The sequence below is a fragment of the Jaculus jaculus genome, chromosome 13 (assembly GCF_020740685.1).
Source record: "Jaculus jaculus isolate mJacJac1 chromosome 13, mJacJac1.mat.Y.cur, whole genome shotgun sequence".
In the NCBI taxonomy this organism is placed as follows: domain Eukaryota; kingdom Metazoa; phylum Chordata; class Mammalia; order Rodentia; family Dipodidae; genus Jaculus; species Jaculus jaculus.
Window position 1 is genome coordinate 42,504,097 of NC_059114.1, and position 20,820 is coordinate 42,524,916.

At 44.3% G+C, this 20,820-nt stretch overlaps 1 protein-coding gene across 2 annotated transcripts in view; it reads right to left on the reverse strand.

Annotated features, from left to right (window-relative positions):
* Positions 1-19,566, reverse strand: part of Arhgap26 (Rho GTPase activating protein 26) — a 481,437-nt gene extending 461,871 nt beyond the window's left edge. For both annotated transcript variants that reach the window (XM_045132425.1, XM_004664708.2), the window contains exon 1: positions 19,393-19,566. In XM_045132425.1, the coding sequence (XP_044988360.1) occupies positions 19,393-19,546 (154 nt within the window). In that variant the 5' untranslated portion in view covers positions 19,547-19,566. The remainder of the gene's footprint in view (positions 1-19,392) is intronic.
* Positions 19,567-20,820: the final 1,254 nt, after the last annotated feature.

Below are 20,820 nucleotides of genomic sequence, written 5' to 3' on the forward strand. Positions count from 1 at the left end.
TAACACAAACACTCTGAAGACACTCCAACTCTTCCTTGTCCTCTGTCCTCACCTCTCTCCTCGGTCACCAACTGAAGCGGACCAGGCATTCTGCTCTCCATTCACACCAGCACATTTTCTCTGAAAATTGCCATGGATCCCTGTATTCCACGCCATAACCATCTGTTTGAATATTCACATTGAGTCTGTGAGTAAAGCAGCCTTTCAGAAAAGGGCATTCTCTTCCACTTTCTCTGTACTCCATGGCAGAGAGCCACATTCCCAGGACACCTGCACCCTAGAGTCTGAACAGCACATCCCCCATCCCCGCCCTTCCTCCCAGGTACAACACAAGATGGGTATCCACTCTCATCAATGACTGTGCTGTGTGTCTCATATCACTGCTGAAATGTGGGCTTAGTTTAAGAAATACAATGATAAGTACTTTAATATAATGATTATTATTATTAGAAAAAAATCTTAAACATATCACATCTGTGCTTTCTCAATGCTATAAACTTTCCTTCTGAAATAAATGCCTTTTTGGATTAATAGAATTTCTCAACATTAATAGAGTAGAGAAGGTGAGGTAAAAATAGCAGAGGTGACCTACACATGGCAGGTCCCAAGGAAAAACTGATTCCTTTATCTTGGTAAGCCTTCACTGGCCTTTAAAAGTCTCTAGTCCCCCGCCACACAACCTGCCAGCGCTCTCCCCATGATTTGCTTGTCATTCTCCTGCTTCCTCAAGAGGCTGGATGCCCAGGCGAGGAAGCCATGCCTGTTCCACCCCAGGAGCCCTACCACAGCAGCCTGTTACACCAACAGGAGCTGCCAGAGGCCCTGGAACACAGACCACAGAGGACATGTAGCACCATCCTGTCCTCCACCAGGGAGGCATGCTAAGCTCTGTGGGAGACAGTCACAGTGAGATGTCAGACAAAGCACCCTCCCTCGTCACTAGGTTGTCCAGTGCCCACAGGCGGGCTTCCAACCACAAATAAGGCACACCTCGTATCCTAGAATCACCACCTTCAACCACCAAAGACAGAGATATAAAACCCACCAACTTCCAAGATAAAAACTCAACAGCACCATCACTACCACACAAACTAGGTCTTATGTTTGGATGATTCCACGGGACAGCTCAGTCACATTGTAAAGAATGATGTCTGCTTTTACTTTAATCTGAGAATGAACAATACAGAAAAACTAAGGAGAAAATAAAGAAATACTAAAAACTACTTTTTTATAGAGGCAACTGTGCCATAAACTCTAAATAGTAAACTTCCTATTCTGAAAAAACTAAGAAAATACAACTACGAACTTTTTTTTTTTTAATTTATTTATTTGAGTGCGACAGACACAGAGAGAAAGATAGAGGGAGAGAGAATGGGCGCACCAGGGCTTCCAGCCTCTGCAAACGAACTCCAGACGCGTGCGCCCCCTTGTGCATCTGGCTAACGTGGGACCTGGGGAACCGAGCCTCGAACCAGGGTCCTTAGGCTTCACAGGCAAGTGCTTAACCGCTAAGCCATCTCTCCAGCCCCAACTACGAACTTTTTAGAAATACTCCAATGAAATATCTGTAACAATGGGAAATATGCATACAGTATGTTTCAGCTGAGTACCTCTGTTTCAAGGAATTCATCCTCCAGGCCTGCTCACTTGTGTGTCCCATATTAGAGGTACCAGGATGTTCCTAGTAGCCAATATTACTTTTAAGGGTAAAGGCAGGTAGTCATGTAAATGTGCATCAACAGGGAATAAATGATTAAATAGGAGTTGTTTCACCAGGTGTCCCTTTAACCCCAGCACTCAGGAAGCAGAGGTAGGAGAACTGCCATGAATTCAGGGCCACGCTGAAACTACATAGTGAATTCCAGGTTAGCCTGGGCTAGAGTGAGACCTTACCTTGAAAAATAAAATAAGATAAAATAGTAACTGTTTTATCCACAAGATGGGATGCAGTACAACACTAACAATGAGTTAGCTAGCTCTATGTATATAAATGTAGAACACACATATTGTAACAAGGTACACAGCATCCATATGGCATCATTTCAAAGGTGTGTATATACATGTATGTATGTAAATATGTAAATATACACATTTATTTGCTGACACATACATAAATTAAATTAGAAAAATATCCAAAAACTGGTAAACTAATGTCTGCAGGGATCAAGAGACAGGAAATGGAGGAACAATCACATTCATTTTTCTCTCTAGAATTCTGTATCATTTATAAGCATTACCTACTTAGATCAGCTCTGAGTAGGAAACAAAGTTAGGAAGTGAGGTAAACATATCATTTTAATTATTTGTTCAACTCACTGTCCACACCTGACTCACGAGTATAATACTGAGATATGCAGTAAGAAGTTGGTTACAATTAGGTTTTATCTGCTGGACAGTGTCCTTGGCACAGAATTGGCCCCAGTTCAGCTCAGCTTGCCTAGAAATCTATCTGAAGCCGCACAGGAGGGGCCAGTTCATAGTTTCAAAGTGTTCCAAGTGGATCTGACAACAAGATCAAATGGGCTTTGAAACCTACCTGCGGTATCTTTACAAACCATACAAAATAGGGTTTATTTTGGCTTTTCCTGTGTGGCAGCAGCAGGAGTCAAAGTGGAGCTACTGACTTGGCCCAGAGAAGCCAGCTAGTTAGCAAGGTTTGCTCCAGAATTCCCAAACCTTTGTCCATCTGGCAAAGAAAGTGCAGGCGTGTACACACACACACACACACACACACACACACCACCTCACCCCAGGAATCTCCTCTTTCTAAATATAGTAGGAGACTGCCCGCTCTCTACGCTGCAGCATTCTGTGCCTTGCAACCAAGGTGAAATGAGCCAGACATAAACATGCTGTGACAGCTTCTGGCCCACACTGCCATGCTGTTTTCCTCACTATTTCCTCTCTTCCTCCACTCTGGGCTTCTGCAACAATGTGTAAAGCCAAATGACGCCGATTTATAAAACTTCCTCTAGCCACTAACACTGTTGTTCTCACCCTAATGAACATGACTTCATGCCGGGTCCCTCATTTTGTTTGCAAAAGACTATTCCATATGGGCAAAGTCCTGCCCATGTCCCATTTTACCTGCAAAAATCTTCAGAGAGAATATTAGACAGGCTCAAAGCTAATAAGAATGCCTTCTCAACCCCTCTCTCGTACATGTTGGTGTATGTGCATACATGCCTGATTTTTTTTTTCTACCTCATAGTTCTTTGAGAATCATTATCAGTGTCTTATAAAAACAGTGTGGGCTGGGGAAATGGTTCAGCAGTCAAAGGCGTTTAACCTGCCTTGTTTTCCTCAGCACACATATAAAGCTGCATGCTAAGTGGCACATGCATCTGTGATCCCAATGCATGTTCACCAATGGGAGGCAGAGCCAAGAGAATTTGGAGGCTTGCAAGCAACAAGAGACCATGCATCTCAAAAGTGGAAGAGGAGAAACACCTCAAGGTTGTCCTCTGACCTCCACAATAGCCTATGCCAAGCACATGCACATGCACACACACATACACATACACCATACACATACAAATGCATATATAACCACAAAAATAAATTTTCTTAAAATATCTGATCAGAATTAGAAACATAATTTATCACACAGGAGCACCAAATCAACTAGCTGCAGGGGCATAAAGGACCTAAACAAAAGATTATCAAAGAGCCTGTAAGAAGTGGGGCCAGTCACAATGATATGCGGAGGAAGCTTTCAAATCCTGGACCCACACACAAAGGCAGGTGTGCCAGTGATCATGGTGGCACTTTCTCTAACTGGGAATACCCTCGCTGAGGAGCCTGGCTAAGGAAGCTGTTAACATATCCATAGAGTAGTCCTCTAAAGTGAGCCAGAGTGCAGCATACACAAGTACTGGCATGGGAGAATTCTTAAGACAGAGTATTCATGGGAAAAGCAAAATGAAGAAAAATATGTGTACTCTACTCCCATTTATGAAAAACAATCACAAAAAAAAAATGAAAAAGACAAAGAACATACAAAACTCAAGGAAGAGAATGCTGGGGCTGAGGACAGAGCTCAGAGGCAGAGCACCTGCCTGGCGTATTTAAGGCCCTGGGCTCATTTCCCCAAAAAAGGCAGTGGTTTAGTCTTTTATGACTTTTATGAGAACATACTCACAAACTACTATGATTTCCCTTTGCACTGTGAGGTGGTCATGCACCCACACTGTTAATTTTCTCCCCAAACCTGATCCTCCCCTTGTCTTTTCTACCTCATAAAACAGCAGCATCACTTGCATAATGGCTCAAGCCAAAGACTTGAATCATTCTTGGCTTCTCTTTTTTCTCCCACAGCCTTCATCCAGTAAAGAAGCAAATCATGACAGCTTTCTCAAAAGCACCAGGCCTCTGACCAGCACCGATGATGTTGCCACCCAGGCCAAAGGTACCATGGCTCTTACCTCCCCATCATAACAACCTCCTAGCCCTCTTCCCCCATGACTTTTACATCCATTCTCTCACTCCCAAAGTCCTTCTCTAGTGTAGGGCTTACAGGACATGGTGAGAGCAGAGCAGGAGCTCCCAATTTGCTACATAACAGCCTTCTGTACTGACAAAAAAAATTATATCATTTTAAACATACTGAATTGTAATTTTTAAAATGAAAAATATAAATGCCAACCATTAGTGTAAATCTAGAAGTACCATTCTGATTCATACTGGGACCCCCTCCCTTAGTTAATTTCTGAAAATGCAATGGCCTTGACAGATAACTTTTCAAGTGAGTAGCAAAATAATTTGACACATGAGTGGCTTTCTCCAAGCTCAGCGGTCATAACAGTCTTCTAACTTTGTCAACTCAGAGGTTTGGAATCAAAGGTTTACAATGGAGAGGATTAGAATGTCTGCCTGAGAGATATGCCCTAAGAGATGCTCACTGGCCAAAGTAGAAACCTAAACCTCCGAAGAACCACTTTCCTGCTAAGTCCTGAAATCCTGAAATTCACTTGAGGCTTCAAAAGGCCAAAGGATAAAATACACTAAATGCTATTCAATGCATCATCAAAAGTCTCATAGGACAAAGCCAAGGATAATATATATATCTGAATGTACATTTCAGCAGATAAGTTGTACAAAAAAAACATTAAATTCATAAAAGAGGACACTCAACATCATTAGTTATCAGCAAAGCTTGAAAGAAAAGCACAGCAAGATACCATGTGACTCTCAGAAGTGTGGCTACCAAGTTTTGTAATATATAAGACAGTTGTATAATGATGAGTCATCAAACTATCAGGTTTATAATTGACAGGTGAAAATTAAATACACTGTAATATAGCTTTATCCTTTGAAAATCTTGCATCAATAAATGATCAGGTATTCCTAATTTCATAACTGTTAGCTGTGATCTTTGGCCTTAGAACCAACTGAAGTACATGGCAAACCTCTACATCAGCCTCCAACTTTTGCAGTTCATCCAACCAGATCACTTATGTGAAAAAGCCTTTTACTCCCACCAGCTTATAGTGATAGCTCCGAGAGTTCCATACCACCAGGTCAGGGAGGCACCCTTGACAGTGCCAAAAGTCAGCAGCCAGGCACCTGCACACACCACCAAGTTCGAATCCCCAGGACCCACACAAAGTCAGATGCACAAAGTGGCACATGCGTCTGGAGTTGGGCTACAGTGGCTCGAGGCTCTATTGCTCCCAACTCACTCACTCACACACACACACATATTCTCTCTCTCCCTCCCTCCCCCTCCCTCTCTCCCTCCCTCTAGGCTCTATTGCTCCCAACTCACTCACTCACACACATATTCTCTCTCCCTCCCCCTCCCTCCCTCTCTCCCTCCCTCCCTCCCTCCCTCCCCCCCTCTCTCCCTCCCTCCCTCCCTCCCTCCCTCCCTCCCCCCCCCCTCTCTCTCCCCCTCCCTCCTTCCATTCCTCCCTCTTTCTGTCTCTCTCTCTCAAATAAATAAATAATATTTTTAAAAAGAAAATAAAAAGAAGCCAGGCATGATGGTGCACACCTTTAATCCCAGCACTTGGGAGGCAGAGATAGGAGGATCACCGTGAGTTCGAGGCCACCCTGAGACTACATAATGAATTCCAGACTCCAGGTCAGCCTGAGCTAGACTGAGACCCTACCTTGGAAGAAAATGAAAGAAAAAGAAGTGTGGCTGCAATCCAGACAGGTCAGAAGTGTTAGTGAGGCTGTGGAGAAACAAATCCTCATACCTTACAGTTGTGCAAATGGTGCTTCTGCTATGGAAAAGCTTATCCCATTTTTCAAAGTTAAACTCAAGTTTCCTTTGAACCTATGTTTGTTTAATCTTTTTTAAACATATCTATTTATTTATTTGAGAAAAAGAAAGAGGCAGATAGAAAGAGAAAGAATGGGCACTCTAAGGCCTGTAGCCACTACAACCAAACTTCAGATGCATGCACCACCTTGTGCATCTGGCTAATGCAGGTCCTGGGGAATCAAACCTGGATCCTTTGGCTTTGTAGGCAACTGTCTTAACTGCTAAGCCATCTCTCCAGCCCTGAACCTATGTTTAATGTAACATGTTTCCCATATAACTCAGCATTTCAATTCCTAGGTAAGACACAAAATTAGAAGTGAAACATATAGCCACACAGACTTATATGCAAATGTTCATAGGAGGGCTATGCAAAAGATACAACAACTGAAAGCTATCAGCAAGTGAACAGATAAACAACTCATAGTTTGCAAAATGAAATAGTCTTCAGCAATAAAAAAGGGAAGACTTGCAAGAAAACACTATGCTAAGTGAAAAAGCCCAATGCAACAGAACCCCCAGCATACAATTCTACTTAGCTTTAATTTTCAGAAGAGACACATCTAAACAGACATGGACAAAAAAGTGGGAGGCTGTGTGAGATTTGAGGTATGAATGGAGACAGCCTACAAACAGACACAATGATATGTTCATGAACTGGATCCTGATGGTAGTTTCATAGTTTTATAAATATAAACTGCTTCATATAAATCATAATCAATAAAGCTTAAAAAAAACCTACTACCCCCCCAAAAAAAAAACATGCTAACTGGAACAAATGTCTACTCTGAAACAAGTAACATAAACATAATGTGAAAATGTTCTCTCATGATAAATGGACGTATCAATTACAAGCATTCCTATTCATTCTAAAGGGAAAAAAAAGAGATGGGGGAAAATCCTTCCCATGATTTTAAAGGAAAAAGAATAGTCTTCTTCGTGATGGCTGCTGATAATTAAAATTTAACAATAGACATTCAACCATAAGAAATCACACTCTAGTACAAGCTGTAGCATAAATGCACCTGGAAGATATTATGCTAAGTAAGGCCAGGTAACAAATAAAAAATATGTATGATTCTATGAAATGCTTAGAACAGGCAAATCCTTGTGAGTCTTTATAGACAGAGTAGGAGAGAGGCTACAAGGAAGACTAGGGAATCATTACTTTATCGAAGCAGAGTGTTTGGGATGAAGGAAAAGCTCTGAGACGAGGGAGTGGTGATGGCTACATATCATTGTGAGTGTGCTTAATGCCACTGAAGTGTAGCAAACTATTTTTTACCATTATTAATTTTTAACAACAAAATTTTAGAATGATCAAAAGTTCTAAATAGACATCTCAGGAAAGAAAATATACAGTTAGCCAAATAGCATGCGAAAAACCATTTGACAGCATATCATCAGAAAATAGGAGGGCAGAGAGGGTAGGGTAGTGAGAAACTCCCCCACCCACTAAAATAGCCAAAATCTGCAACGCTGACAATACCAAGTATAGGGAGGGAAATGGGAGCTCTCATTCTTTGCTGGAGGGAATACAAAATGGTATAGCCCTCTTTGGAAGACAGTTTGGTACTTTCTTTAAAAAATAAAACAATGGACTTTCAAAGGGGAAAGTGGGAGGGCAAGGGAGGGAATTAACATGGGATTTTTTTTTATAATCATGGAAAATGCTAATAAACATTTTAAAAATAAATAAATAAATAAAAACATACTGTTATCAAAGCATCCAGCAATCACATTCCTGGGAGTTACCCAAATGTGTTGAAAACTTATGTCCACACACAAACCTACATGATGCAAAGGTTTATATCAGCTTCACTCATAAATGTCCAAACTTGAAAGCAACCAAGCTGTCCTTCAACAGGTGAAAGGACAGACAAACTCTGGTATATCCAGAGACTGTAATATTGTTCAGCAATGAAAGAAAAAATGAATTTCCAAGGCATAAAAAGGCCTGGAGAAACCTTAAGTGCATACTGCTACATGAAAAAAAAAAAAAAAACTGGAAAGGCCACAAATAATTCCAGCTGTATTACATTCTAGAAAAAGATTAAACTGGGAAGATTTTTAAAAAATAATGGATATGATGGAGAATGGAATTTCAAAGGGGAAAGTGTGGGGGGGACGGAATTACCATGGGATTTTTTTTTATAATCATGGAAAATGTTAATAAAAATTAAATTTTTTAAATTAAAAAAATAAAATTAAAATTAAAAAAAACTGAAAAGAAAAGAAAAAAATAATAATGGGCCTGGAAGATTTTTCATTAAAGGCACTTGCTTGCAAAGCTTAATGACCTGGGTTCAATTCCCCAGTGCCCATGGGAAGCCAGATACACCAAGTGGCTCATGTTTCTGGAGATAATTTGCAGTGACAAGAGTCCTTGGTGTGCCTATACATCATAAACTAACTATCCCCCTCTCTCTCTCTCTCTCTCTCTCTCTTCCTTCTTCCCCCCTCCTTCCCTTTATCCTCTCCTTTCTCTGTCTCTCAAAGATTATTTTTAAAATGTATTTACTTTAAAAAATGAAGAGGGTTTTCAAGATAGTGGAACTATAATGATACAACAACAGTAGATACACGTCATTATACATTTGCCAAAACCATGGGCTGTGTGTCCCAGGAAATTAACACTACTGTATCACATGTCAGGAGTGTGGCTCAATGGCAGGATGTGCTTCCCACGTGTGAGGCAAGTTAAAGCCCCAGCACCAAATACAATAAAACTGCCAGGCATGGGGGTGCACACCTTTAATCCCAGCACTCGGGAGGCAAAGTCAGGAGAATCACCATGAGTTCGAGGCCACCCTGAGATAACACAGTGAATTCCAGGTCAGCCTGAGCTAGAGTGAGTCCCTACCTTGAAAAGAACGATAGGAAGGAAGGGAGGGAGGGAGGGAGGGAGGGAGGGAGGGAGGGAGGGAGGGAGGGAGGGAGGAGGGGAAGAATAAAAACCTACAATAAAATTGATACTAGGTAGTTAACAGGAACAACTGAATCAAGACTGTGAAAGATGCTAAAAATTCGGAGATGGGCTGGAGGAATGGCTTAGTGGTTAAGGTGTTTGCCTGCAAAGCCAATGGACCCAGGTTCAATTCCCCAGGACCCACGTTAGCCAGATGCACAAGAGGACGCACACGTCTGGAGTTCGTTTGCAGTGGCTGGAGGCCCTAGAGCACCCATTCTCAATCTCTCTCCCTCTTTCTCTGTCAAATAAATAAATAAAATGTTAAAAATTGGGAGAAACTAGAAGGAACAGGCATTCCAGACTATAATGAGAATTTTGTATACATCCCATTCAATTGTTCTGTAAACGTAAAACTACTCTTTAAAGGAAAAGTCCATTATTTTAAATGTGGAGAGCATTATTTTAAGTGTAGTGCTGGGGAGATAGCCCCGCAATTAAATGTACTTGCTTGCAAAACCTGAAAACCTAGGTTCAGTATCCACAAAAACGCTGAAGCACAAAGTGGCATGTGTTTGGAGTTCGTCTGCAGCAGCAAGAGGCCCTGGCACAGCCACATTCATTCTCTTTTTCTGTCTCTTTGTCTCAGATAAATGAATAAATAAATAAAATTAAAAGTGAGGAGTGGGTTCTAAGCCACAGGCAGTAGGTTGAAAAATAGAGATAAGATGCAATTTGTTCACCGTAACTGAGAATGAAGAAAATAGAGTGTTTTTAAAGCCAATGTTATATAAAGACTTCAAAATCTTGTTTGTATTGAATTGACCGTTGTTTATATTTATGAGTAATACTCCAAATGTCAGTATTTCAAATTATCACCATTTACAAATAATTAAGAAAATCCTTTTTTTTTTTCCTTTTCTTCATAAGGTACTATTGTAGTTACCTTCACATTGCAGGGATAAAACACCTGACCAAAAGCAGCTAATGGGAGGAAAGGGTTTATTCTGACTTATCATCTCCAGGGGAAGCTTCATGATGGCAAGAGAACATGGTAGAGCTTAGGCTGGACACCACAGCAAGCCACAGCAGGTGAAGAACAGCAGCAAAAGTGAGGTTAACTCTGGCAAGGGTGAAGCTGGGCTGAAACACCCCAAAGTTCACTCCTAGAAGCACACCTCTTCTCACAACTTGTCAACACATGGAGACCAAGCATTTAAACACATAAGTTTGTGGGGGACATCTGATTCAAACCACCATATTCCACCCCTGGCCTCCATAGACCTATGACAATATCATGATGTAAACTGCATTTAGGGCTGGAGAGATTGCTCACTGGTTAAACCTTGCAAAGCCTGAACGCCCAGGTTCAAATCCCCAAACCCACATAAGGACAGATGCACAAAGTAGCACATGCATCTGGAGTTCATCTGCATGGCAAGAGACCCTGGCGTAGCCATTCTCCCTCCACTCTCCTTTCTCTTTCTCTCTGCCACCCTCCCTCCTTTCTTCTATCTCTGCTTGCAAATAAATAATAAATATTCTTTAAACAAAACAAATTCAATAAAACTTTAAAAATCCCCATGGTATTTACCAACCCTAATACTGTTTAAAAGTTCCCAAAACTCATCTGAAACAGTCACAACTGTAAGCCTGTAAAACTAAAACACAAGTTAGATACACATAATGGCAACACAATAAACATTCCCATTGCAAAAGATGGCACTAGGTTTAACAAGAAAAGATTGAACCCACAATGTGAGATCTAAACTAAGCAGGTAAAACATCAAATCATGCCACTCCAAATATGATTATCTAGGACTATCAAGATATCTCTGAGGTTCCAATTCTGCTCCTCCATCTTGGCTGTTTAGGTCCCGGGGAGTGGAGGAATTCCATCCTGATCCAGCAGCTCTCCTTGACAACCATCCCACAGTCCTGGCCATCTCCAAAATCCTGGGGGTTTACACTACAATCCACTGTTCAACCATGACATGGCCCCCACCCATAGTCTCTACTCAAGAGTCCCTGTGCCACATCACCTAGGGACCATCTCCCAAAAAAAAAAAAATCCTACAAATCCAATGATCCTTCTCTCTCCTGCATTTGCTGTACTTCCCTAACACTAGGTGGGCCAAACTTTAATCCAAGGGAGAATAAAGCTGACTTGAAAGAACAGAAGGGCTGGAAAGATGGCTTAATGATTAGGGCACATGCCTATAAAGCCTAAGGACCTATGATCAATCCCCAGAACCCACAAAAGCCAGATGCACATGGGTTGCATGCATCTGCAGTTCGTTTGCAGTGGCTACAGGCCCTGGCACACCCATTCATTCTCTCTCTCTCTCTCTCTAATAAATAAAATAAAACAGAACACCAGCACTTCAGAAGCAGAGGTAAGAGGATCACCATTGAGTTCAAAGCCACCCCTGAGACTACACAGTGAATTCCAGGTCAGCCTTGGCTAGAGCAAGATCATACCTTGAAAAACCAAAAGAGAGAGAGAAAGAGAAAAACAAGCAAACTCCTTCAGCATTCTTGAACCGCTGGCCCAATCTCAAGGGTGGTAGTCCCTCAAACAAAGAGCTGAACCAAGCTATAGTTACTGGCCCAAAACTTTCATTTCTTTCTGTGTCATATCCTTCCACTCACATCAGTCTTTCTGCTAAACTCAACCCTGTTCAAGTTCTCAGAACACAGACAGAATACAACTAATCTCTCACACAGACTACCTCTAGACCAGTCCTGACAATGTTCTGTCCCTCACAAGCCAAACCTAAACAGTCCACATTTCTTTCTGCACTTAGGTCTTACAACTCTGACCAGAATGATCCATCAATCTGTACTTACAGGCAAGGTGTCTCTTAGTACAAGGTTTCTAATTCTTCCACATAACTTCTGGCAATCAGTTACAAAAGATCCAAAGACTGTTTCTAGCAGCAATTACCTCACTCCTGGTACCAATTTTCTGTTTTAGTTACCTTTGCATTGCTGGGACAAGGCAAAACACCCAACTGATGGAAGGAAAGTTTATTCTGGCTTACAGTTTCAAGGGGAAACTTCATGAAGTAAGGGAAAGGATGGTCCTAGAACAGAGGCTGGACATCACTCTTGCAAAAGCAGGTAGAAAATAGCAAGACAGTGAGAAAGCCTTGGCAAGGGGGAGCTAGGCTGTAACACACCAAATCCCACCCCAGTAACATACGTCCTCCAACAAAGCTCCACCTCCCAAACTGCCACCAGCTGGGGAGCAATTATTCAAAATACATGAGTTTATGAGGAGCATCTGATTCAAACCACCACAGGTCCTAAAGCTAGCCAAAGCAACTGAGAAAAACTATTTGCTACCTAGTGTTAAGTCAAGATGGGCTTCCCCAAAATGAAGTCACCAAAAACAGCAGGATGGCAGCAGATACAAGGAAGTGGGTCATCCACATTCCTCAAGAAACTGCCCAGCGATTACCCCTTCCTTGCCTAACAATGCCCCAGGTCTAGGTGTCCTGGCCCCTTATCTCTCAAGACAACAGGTCACTGTTCTGCTGTCACACCCTGGCTATCTCAGATCTCCCCTAAAGAAAACTTTCTTTTACTTCCCCCTTCTCACCTTCCCCCAAATGAAGAGCTCTATAAAGCCCACTATCTGTAACCCCAAGTTGACTGCTCCGCTCTTGAGAGCCAGTCCTGGCAGCTCGTGTTTTTCCCGAATAAAAGCTTCCATCTTTGCTTCAGAATGGTCTGTGTGGTCTTGGTCATTCCTGAACCTTATATCTAGCTCCCGACCTACTCATTCCACTAAGACTTATTTGAGTAACATAATTACTCCAAAGAAAAAGAAGGGATTCAGTGGAGGTAGGGGGGTGGACTTGAGAGGGGGATAAGTGAGGATGGTGGGAGGTGATTGTGATCATTGCATTTTGTTTATATTTTTAGAAGTTTTAAAGAATAGATGAAAATAACAATAATTATTTCTAAGTAAGCAAGCTGACATCAAACACCGCTGAAGAATTTATGCCATTCAAGAGTTCCTTCTCACTGCTGCAGAAAAAAAAAAGCCTATATTAACTTGGTAGTTTTTTTATTCTAACTCTTGTTTTAATGAGCAAAGAGAATGAACCATTAAGTTTAATATCAGAAGCAGGTTTCTGGCCTCACTGTTCAATGCTCTATTATCCAGTTAAAAGATAATCTCTGAAATCCCTCAGTGCCCCTCCAAAAAGACAGTGCTGTTTTACAAAGCCAAGACACAGTCAGCCACCTCCTCATTTACCCCACCAGGCTCTCTATGCCTAAGCTTCAGAGCACAATACAAAGTATTAGCTAGCCTTGGCTACTACAGGCTAGAAGTCTAAAAACCACAAGGACAGAATTTTCACGTATCCCAGCACCTGCTGCATATTTCCCCTTTCTAGAATGTACAGCTATGAAAAGTCTTAACTGCCAGCATCTTTGTTACAGGCAGTGAAGGGTAATGTTCAAGGACAGGATCTGCAGCTCACTGCCAGGTTCAATTGGGAGGCTGAGGTAGGAGAATCACTGTGAGTCCTACACTACCCTGAGACTACATAGTTAATTCCAGGTCAGCCTAAGCTGGAGGGACACCCTACCTCAAAAAAAATTAAATTAAAATAAAATAAAAACTTATTTGCATAGCTTCTTAGTGGGCAATTTTAGACAAGTTGCCCCAGGCAAACAGTAAAAGGGGAGTACAGTTGGCCCCCTCTACCTGCACATCTGCATCCTAGCATCCCACCAGCAAGGATAGAAAATACTTGAGATGGCAGGGGAAAACTGTACATGTACTCAATGCATATAGACCTTTTCCTTGTCATTACCCCTGAACAATAAAGTGAAACTATTCTCTTTGTATTATGTACTATCCTGACATTTTAACAGATTCAAGAAGGCATGTGTAGGTTACATGCAAATACAATGCTATTATACACAAAGGATTTGAGCATGTAGGATTTAGGTATCCAAGGAGGATTATAGACCTAATCCACCCATAGACACTAAAAGAAAATTGCATTTATCTTACAATAACAAGGTAATAAGGAATAATAGAACAACATATGGCACTTGACATTAAGTCATAATACTTACTAAATGCTCAATAAAATAATAAGTTACTGTCGTTCTTAAAACACAATTTACTTGCTAAAATTACCTTGCAAATATGATATAAGAGAAAGGATAGAGGTTTTGGAATCAGTAGCACCTAAAAATGCAAGCAAAAAGGCCATCTCCAAAAAGGCCAGCAAAACGTATGGGACTGGCCAGGTGTAGTGGCACATGCCTTTTAATCCTAGCACTTGTGAGGCAGATCCAGGAGCATCACTGTGAGTTCAAGACCAGCCTCAGGCTACAGAGTGAATTCCAGGTCAGCCTGAGCTAAGAGAGACCCTACCTTGAAACAGAAAGGAAGGAGGGGAGGGGAGGGAAGGGAGGAAGGAAAAAAGAAGTATGGATTGACTAAAGGAACATAAATAAAATCATTTCACTTAGTGTCACCCAGGAATAAAACACAACCACAAAGTATGGATTTACTCAATATTACATACCCAACCCAACGTGACTGAAAACTCAGAAAGAAGGGGCTGGATTCTTAATCTTGCTTTAGTTACTCCCTCTGCATCCATCAAAGTACCATAAATTAGACTGAGTCCATATCTCTCTCATGGGCTGAAAATACCAAGAGCATACAGACTTCTCCAAAGCCCTAGCTCATGGGTCAGCCTGTGGACCCTTGCCCCTATTTATCTGCCCTGATTTGAAGAACTGCCCCATCTTAATCTCAGTGTATTCAACTCTATACCTCAAGCTTGTTACTGACATCTACAAAAGAGGATTATGAGTGGACTTCTAATGTTCACAATAGGCAAGTCTACAGAGGGAGCAAACAATAGCAGCTGGTGGGACTGCGAGGCTGGAAGGAAACGGGGAACAACTACTAATGAGAGTAGGTCCTCTTGGAGGTGACAAAAATGTTAAGATTGATGATGACAGTGGCACAACTCTGTGAAATTATTAAGCCACTGAATTAGATGGTTCAAGTAAGTTGTATGATAACTGAATGAACTTGATTATCTTTAAAACCGCATTTCTGGGCTGGAGGGATGGCTTAGCAGTTAAGGTGTTTGCCTGCAAAGCCAAAGGACCCAGGTTTGATTCCCCAGGATCCGTGTTAACCAGATTCACAAGGGGCGCATGCGTCTGGAGTTCATCTTCAGTGGCTGGAGGCCCTGGCGTGCACATTCTCTCTCTCCCTCTTTCTCTGTCAAATAAATAAAAATAAAATGTATTTTTAAAAAAACGCATTTCTGCACCCCCCCCCACATACTGCCAGAATAAAAATACCCCGGGAAGCAGAATTCAAATATAGAGAGGTAATCCCCAGCTACAGTCCAGAAATCAACTGCCAAAATGGGAAGAAACAGTTTCCAAAGACCACAGTGCTCAAAACCAATAGCCTAATTCACTTTTCATACCTATGAAACCACATCTGGCTTGCTATTGAATACACAAAAGAGCCACATGGGAAAATTCCCATATCCACAGACTGGTAAGAAATTACCCAAAATTCACCCATCCTCTAGCCTCTACCGAATGAAAATGAAAAGAAAAAAAAATTTTTAATGCATGGAATCATCTTGACTGATGATCAAGCAGGTGAGTGAAATGAGTCCTGGGTGACAGTGTCCCCTCAGAAAAGGCTAGGACAAATGAGCAGCACAAGCAGCTGCCACTGAGTTGCCACACCAAAGGAGAACTCTCTCCAAAGGCAGGGTTTTTTGTTTGCTTGGTTGGTTGGTTGGTTTTTCGAGGTAGGGTCTCACTCTAGTCCAGGCTGACCTGGAATTCACTATGTAGTCTCAGGGTGGCCTCGAACTCATGGTGATCCTCCAACCTCTGCCTCCCAAGTGCTGGGATTAAAGGCGTGCACCACCATGCCCAGCCAAAGGCAGGGTTTTGTAGAGTGTGTCCCTACATATTTAATTGCTTATCCAGTGTGTCCACATCAGGAGTATAGACTCCAGAGTGTTCAAGGAGCTATTTTTTTATAGAGTTTATAGCTTGTACCAGATTCTCAAGGGGATTCAAAAGACATACACAGGAGAGTCTCTGATTTAGGCTAACCTAGAAACTGTTGCTTCAGAATTGAATGCAATGTCTTTGGGATTTGATAACTTCTATTTAAACACCCTTAGCTGCTGTGTCACCTTGAGCAGATGACTGATCTCTGCTTCTTGGTTTCCTCATTCATAAAGTAGAAGTAACATAAAAATGGCCTTGTTGAACTTGGCCAGTCCTTAGAGGTCTGTTTTATGGTCTCTGATTCGCAGAGGAAATTTTAACCCTCAGATCTACAAAAATACTAGTTACAAAGTAAAATACTATTATAAAATAATATCAGTGTTATCTATGTAACTGGCTATAACTATGTATTTATTTTTAAGTAGTAAAGAAAACAATTGGCTTTTCATTTACAGTAGTGATCAAGATAATGAAAGAAAAAGACACAGTAATGTGGTAGTATGCAAAGCAGCAACACTTCATGTTAACAAGGCCTGACATTTGGGAAACAGCAATGTCCACTCCTCCTTTACTTAAAAAAAAAGATCACATCAATCATATGCCCTGTTCAAGAAGTAGTTCATAGTAGCAAAAAAGTACAGTTAGTCAAAAAGTTGGATGCCAGTCTCTACCCAAGTTACAGACCCTAGAAGCCACCATGTCAGTGTTCTTCCTATCAACAGAAGTCTTGGGCTGGAGAGATGACTCAGTGGTTAAAGGCACTTGCTTGCAAAGGCTGAAGGCCTGGGTTTAATTCCCCAGTATTCACATAAAGCCAGATGCACAAAGTAGTTAATGCATCTGGGGTTCGTTTGCAGTGGCAGGATGCCTTGGTGTACCCATACATACACATACACACACACACACACTCTCTCTCTCTCTCTCTCTCTCTCTCTCTCTCTCTCTCAAATAAATACATAATTTTTTTTAAAGAAAAGAGGTCTTGATCCTCAAAAACAGTAGGATGCAAATTGCCAGTTACCCAAATATGCTCTCGTCTGATTCCACACCAAACTACAAAATGCAAGTCCAAATTCCAGAAGACTTGATCTAAGGGACTCCACTATGGAGAAGGACAGAGCAGGAATCAAGAGCTCTATTCTGTCAAGACTCCCATTTCTGGCTCAGCCCAGATGGACTCAAAAGCTCTGGCTAGTGCTTCCCCAAGCCTCAGTGAGGTAACACGTAAGTAAAGCCATGCCCAGCATGGAGCAATGGGCCTCTGACGCCACAGCACAGCCCAGTGTCACTGCGAGATCCTCAATGACCAGTGCAAGAGCAGAACTCAGCAAGCAGCAGGCACTCCGTTTTTGCTGAGGGAAGCAGACGACCAATTAAAGCTAGCCTGAGGCAGACCATGGGAATGCATGCCTTTATAAGAAGCTGAGGTTGGGCTGGAGAGATGGGTTAGCAGTTAAGCACTTGCCTGTGAAGCCTACAGACCCTGGTTCGAGGCTGGATTCCCCAAAACCCATGTAAGCCACATGCACAAGGTGGCGCATGCAAGTGGCTGGGGGACCTGGCGTACCCATTCTCTCTCTACCTATCTGCCTCTTTCTCTATTGCTCTCAAATAAATAATTAATAAAAAATATTTTTAAAAAACGAAGAAACTGAGGCAAGAAGAGCACTGGTTCCAGGCACATCTGGGCTACAAAGGCTACAGGGTTTCCAAGGTAGGAAGGAGGAAAACAGAGAAAAGGGAGTAAAGGAAGACAAGAGGAAGGGAATAAAGACTGAGGGTCAACCAAATTTCTATACCCAAATTATAAGTGGCCCCTAGTTTACTTCAAACTAAGGGTTATGTGTTCCATGCAGCAAGGGCCTGGTCTTGACAGGCGAATCATTTCTTCCATTTCAGGTAAGAGACTGGGCCCTGGGAAGCATCCTCAGGTCTAAGTCCTACAGTTTATTCCACCCTCAAAAGAGTACCACTTGCTGACCTGGCATTCCACTGTCTCATTCTTCAATTTTAGAAGCAACAGGCTCACAAAAATGACATTTCAGTCATCTTAAGAAGTCTGGGGCCCATTCTCACAACTAGGATATATTCTGCTAAGGCAACATTTCTTAACTGAAAGATACCATCTAATTAGGAAATCCATCTGGGAGACAGGAAAAGTAAGAGTCCAAGACAATTCCACTATCTGCCTTCAGGTTCTTCCTGAGTTCAAAATGAAAAGATGGACTGAACTATTTTTAAATGAGAAGAGTGAAAACGACACCCCAAAAAACATTCTCATTGTGCAAAGTGCCCACGCCTAGAGCGCTCTAATTTGGCCAGGAGAAACTCTGTGGACTCTGCATAAGTCAAGCAGCATGTAAATTTTATTTCTCCTTTTGTACCAACAGAGGAAGAGCAAGACATGGCCTTACGACAGCTTACAGAACCTTTCATATGAGTTTAATTTTTTTTCTGCATGAAGAAGACCTGAGGACATTTCTTCTCAGACCTTTGAGTTTTCAAGGACAACCAGGGAGGTAAGAAGTGGAGCAAAGAAGCTGGAGAGGGAGAGATGTGTTCGTTCTATTTTTAAACCCTCGCCCACAGTTTAGAGTAAAGGAACACTCTGGCTCTATACTCCCACCCCTGTCACCTTCTGCTAAGCGCAGGAACCTGCTCACGTACACAGCTCTGACTCTCGGTCTAGGGATGGATGACTGAAATCGCAGGCTAACCAAGCACTCCACCCAGACAGCCCGCAGCCCTCACACGGTCGGAGCAGCTCGCCCACAGCCAAGCGGACACAACCCGCGGGTTCCCAGGTGGAGGCAGCGCCCCTTAGGCACACTCCATTCCCACGGCTGGGCACACAGGGGTGAGCAAGTCGACCACTACGGGTACCGAGTCATGAAAAGGGATGGATCTCCCAATACGCTGCGGCAGGCTAGGCACGCTGGCCCCAAGGCGGGGACACCTGTGTGCCGCGCACACCCACCCTGCCCGGGAGTACACCGCCCAGCCATCCCCGATCGCCAAGGGCTGCCGCCTTCCGCATCTTATGGTGTCTGACTCGCTCATTTTACACATCCTTCCTGCCTGGACGCAAGCATCCACACCCGTCACTCAAGGTCCGCGGGATGCGACCCGGCAGCGCGTGGGCGGCGGGCTCTGCGCCCCGTCGCGCCCGGTTCGCGGCACTCACTCTTGAGCGCGCTGATGAGCGACTTCCCGTCCTTGATGAGCTCCTTAATGAATTTGTTGGTCTTGTCCAGCTCCGCTTCGTGCGACTTGAGCGTCTCTCGGAAGTGCGGGCTGTCCAGGCAGCAGTCGCTGAACTCGAGCGCCGGGAGCCCCATGCCGCCCACGGCGCCCGGTGCAGGCACGCCCGCCCGCCGCGGGACCCCGGCCGGCACCCGCGACGGCCACCCGAGCCACAGGTGTGGCGCCGGCTCGCCCTGCGCGCGGCGTCCGCGGGCGCGCGAAGCTCCCGAACGGAGCCGGGACCCGGCCGGTGGGCGGGATGTTCCCGTGGCGAGCCGCCGGGCGATGGGCGAGCAGGAAACGCAGCGGCGCGGGGAAGCGAGCGAGAGGGCGGGAGCGCGGCCGCCGCCTCCCCGCCTCCAGAGCTGGCTCGCGCTCCGGCAGCCTCGAGCGCCCTCTCACAGCAGCCTCGGCCGCCCCGCCGGCGTCCGGGCCGCCCGAACCTGCTAGCGATGACCTCATCCCCGAAGGCCCAATCAGCGCGCTCTCCTCAGCCCGACCCCCCGAAGCCGCCCGAGGCCGTCCGGCCCTTCCGCGGACTTGATCCAATCAGACTCGCCTGGGGGCGGGGCTTACTGCGGGGGCGGAGCCCACGCCACCACCTAGGTCCGCAGAACAAGCTCCGCCCGCCCGCGGGAGTTGCAGACCCTGTGCCCTGGGGCTGAGGGCTGAGGGCTGAGGGCTGAGGGCTGTGGTGTGTGGGCCGGGGCCACGCGCCCTCGTGCGAGCCGGACTTGATGCGTCTGCTGATCGGCGGTCGGAGGAGTCTAGGTGTGGCGAGCAAGAGACATCGGAGAATGAAAACTGCAGGCTCGCCGCACTGCTGGGCAGACGTGCGTGCACTCGCCGGAGAACTGCGCGCAGCGAGCTCCTCAAGCCCCTCGTTCCATTAGGCAGGATGTGTTTGCATCTTTAAATGATCAACTCTCAGGTCCGGCAGGCTTCCCGCCCCCTGCCATGCATCCTCTCCCCCTACCCCCCCGCCCGCCCCCCGGCCACGCCTGTTCCAAACCCGCCCACGGCGGGGGTCGCCGAAGGCTCGCTCTCACACCCCGTGGGGAATTTCAGCCGCCTGTCATTTTGCTGCAGGGCACATAGCACCGTTTTACGCTGCTGCGTCCAGGGCCTGTGGTCCTTCGCTACCGAGCGAGCTTCGCGAGGCGGGCCACCGCAGGTTTCTGACCTGCTGTTGCATCCCAGCACCTAGAACAGCGCTGAGGGCGCCGCCGAGCCTGCCATGCTTTACTGCTGTGCCAAATAAATATTTGTGGCCAATGAATGAATTCTTCCTGGCGACCCTCTCCGCCTCCCATTGCCAGAGCGTTGCCCGACTCAATACTGGCAACTTATGGTGCATTTGACAAGCTGG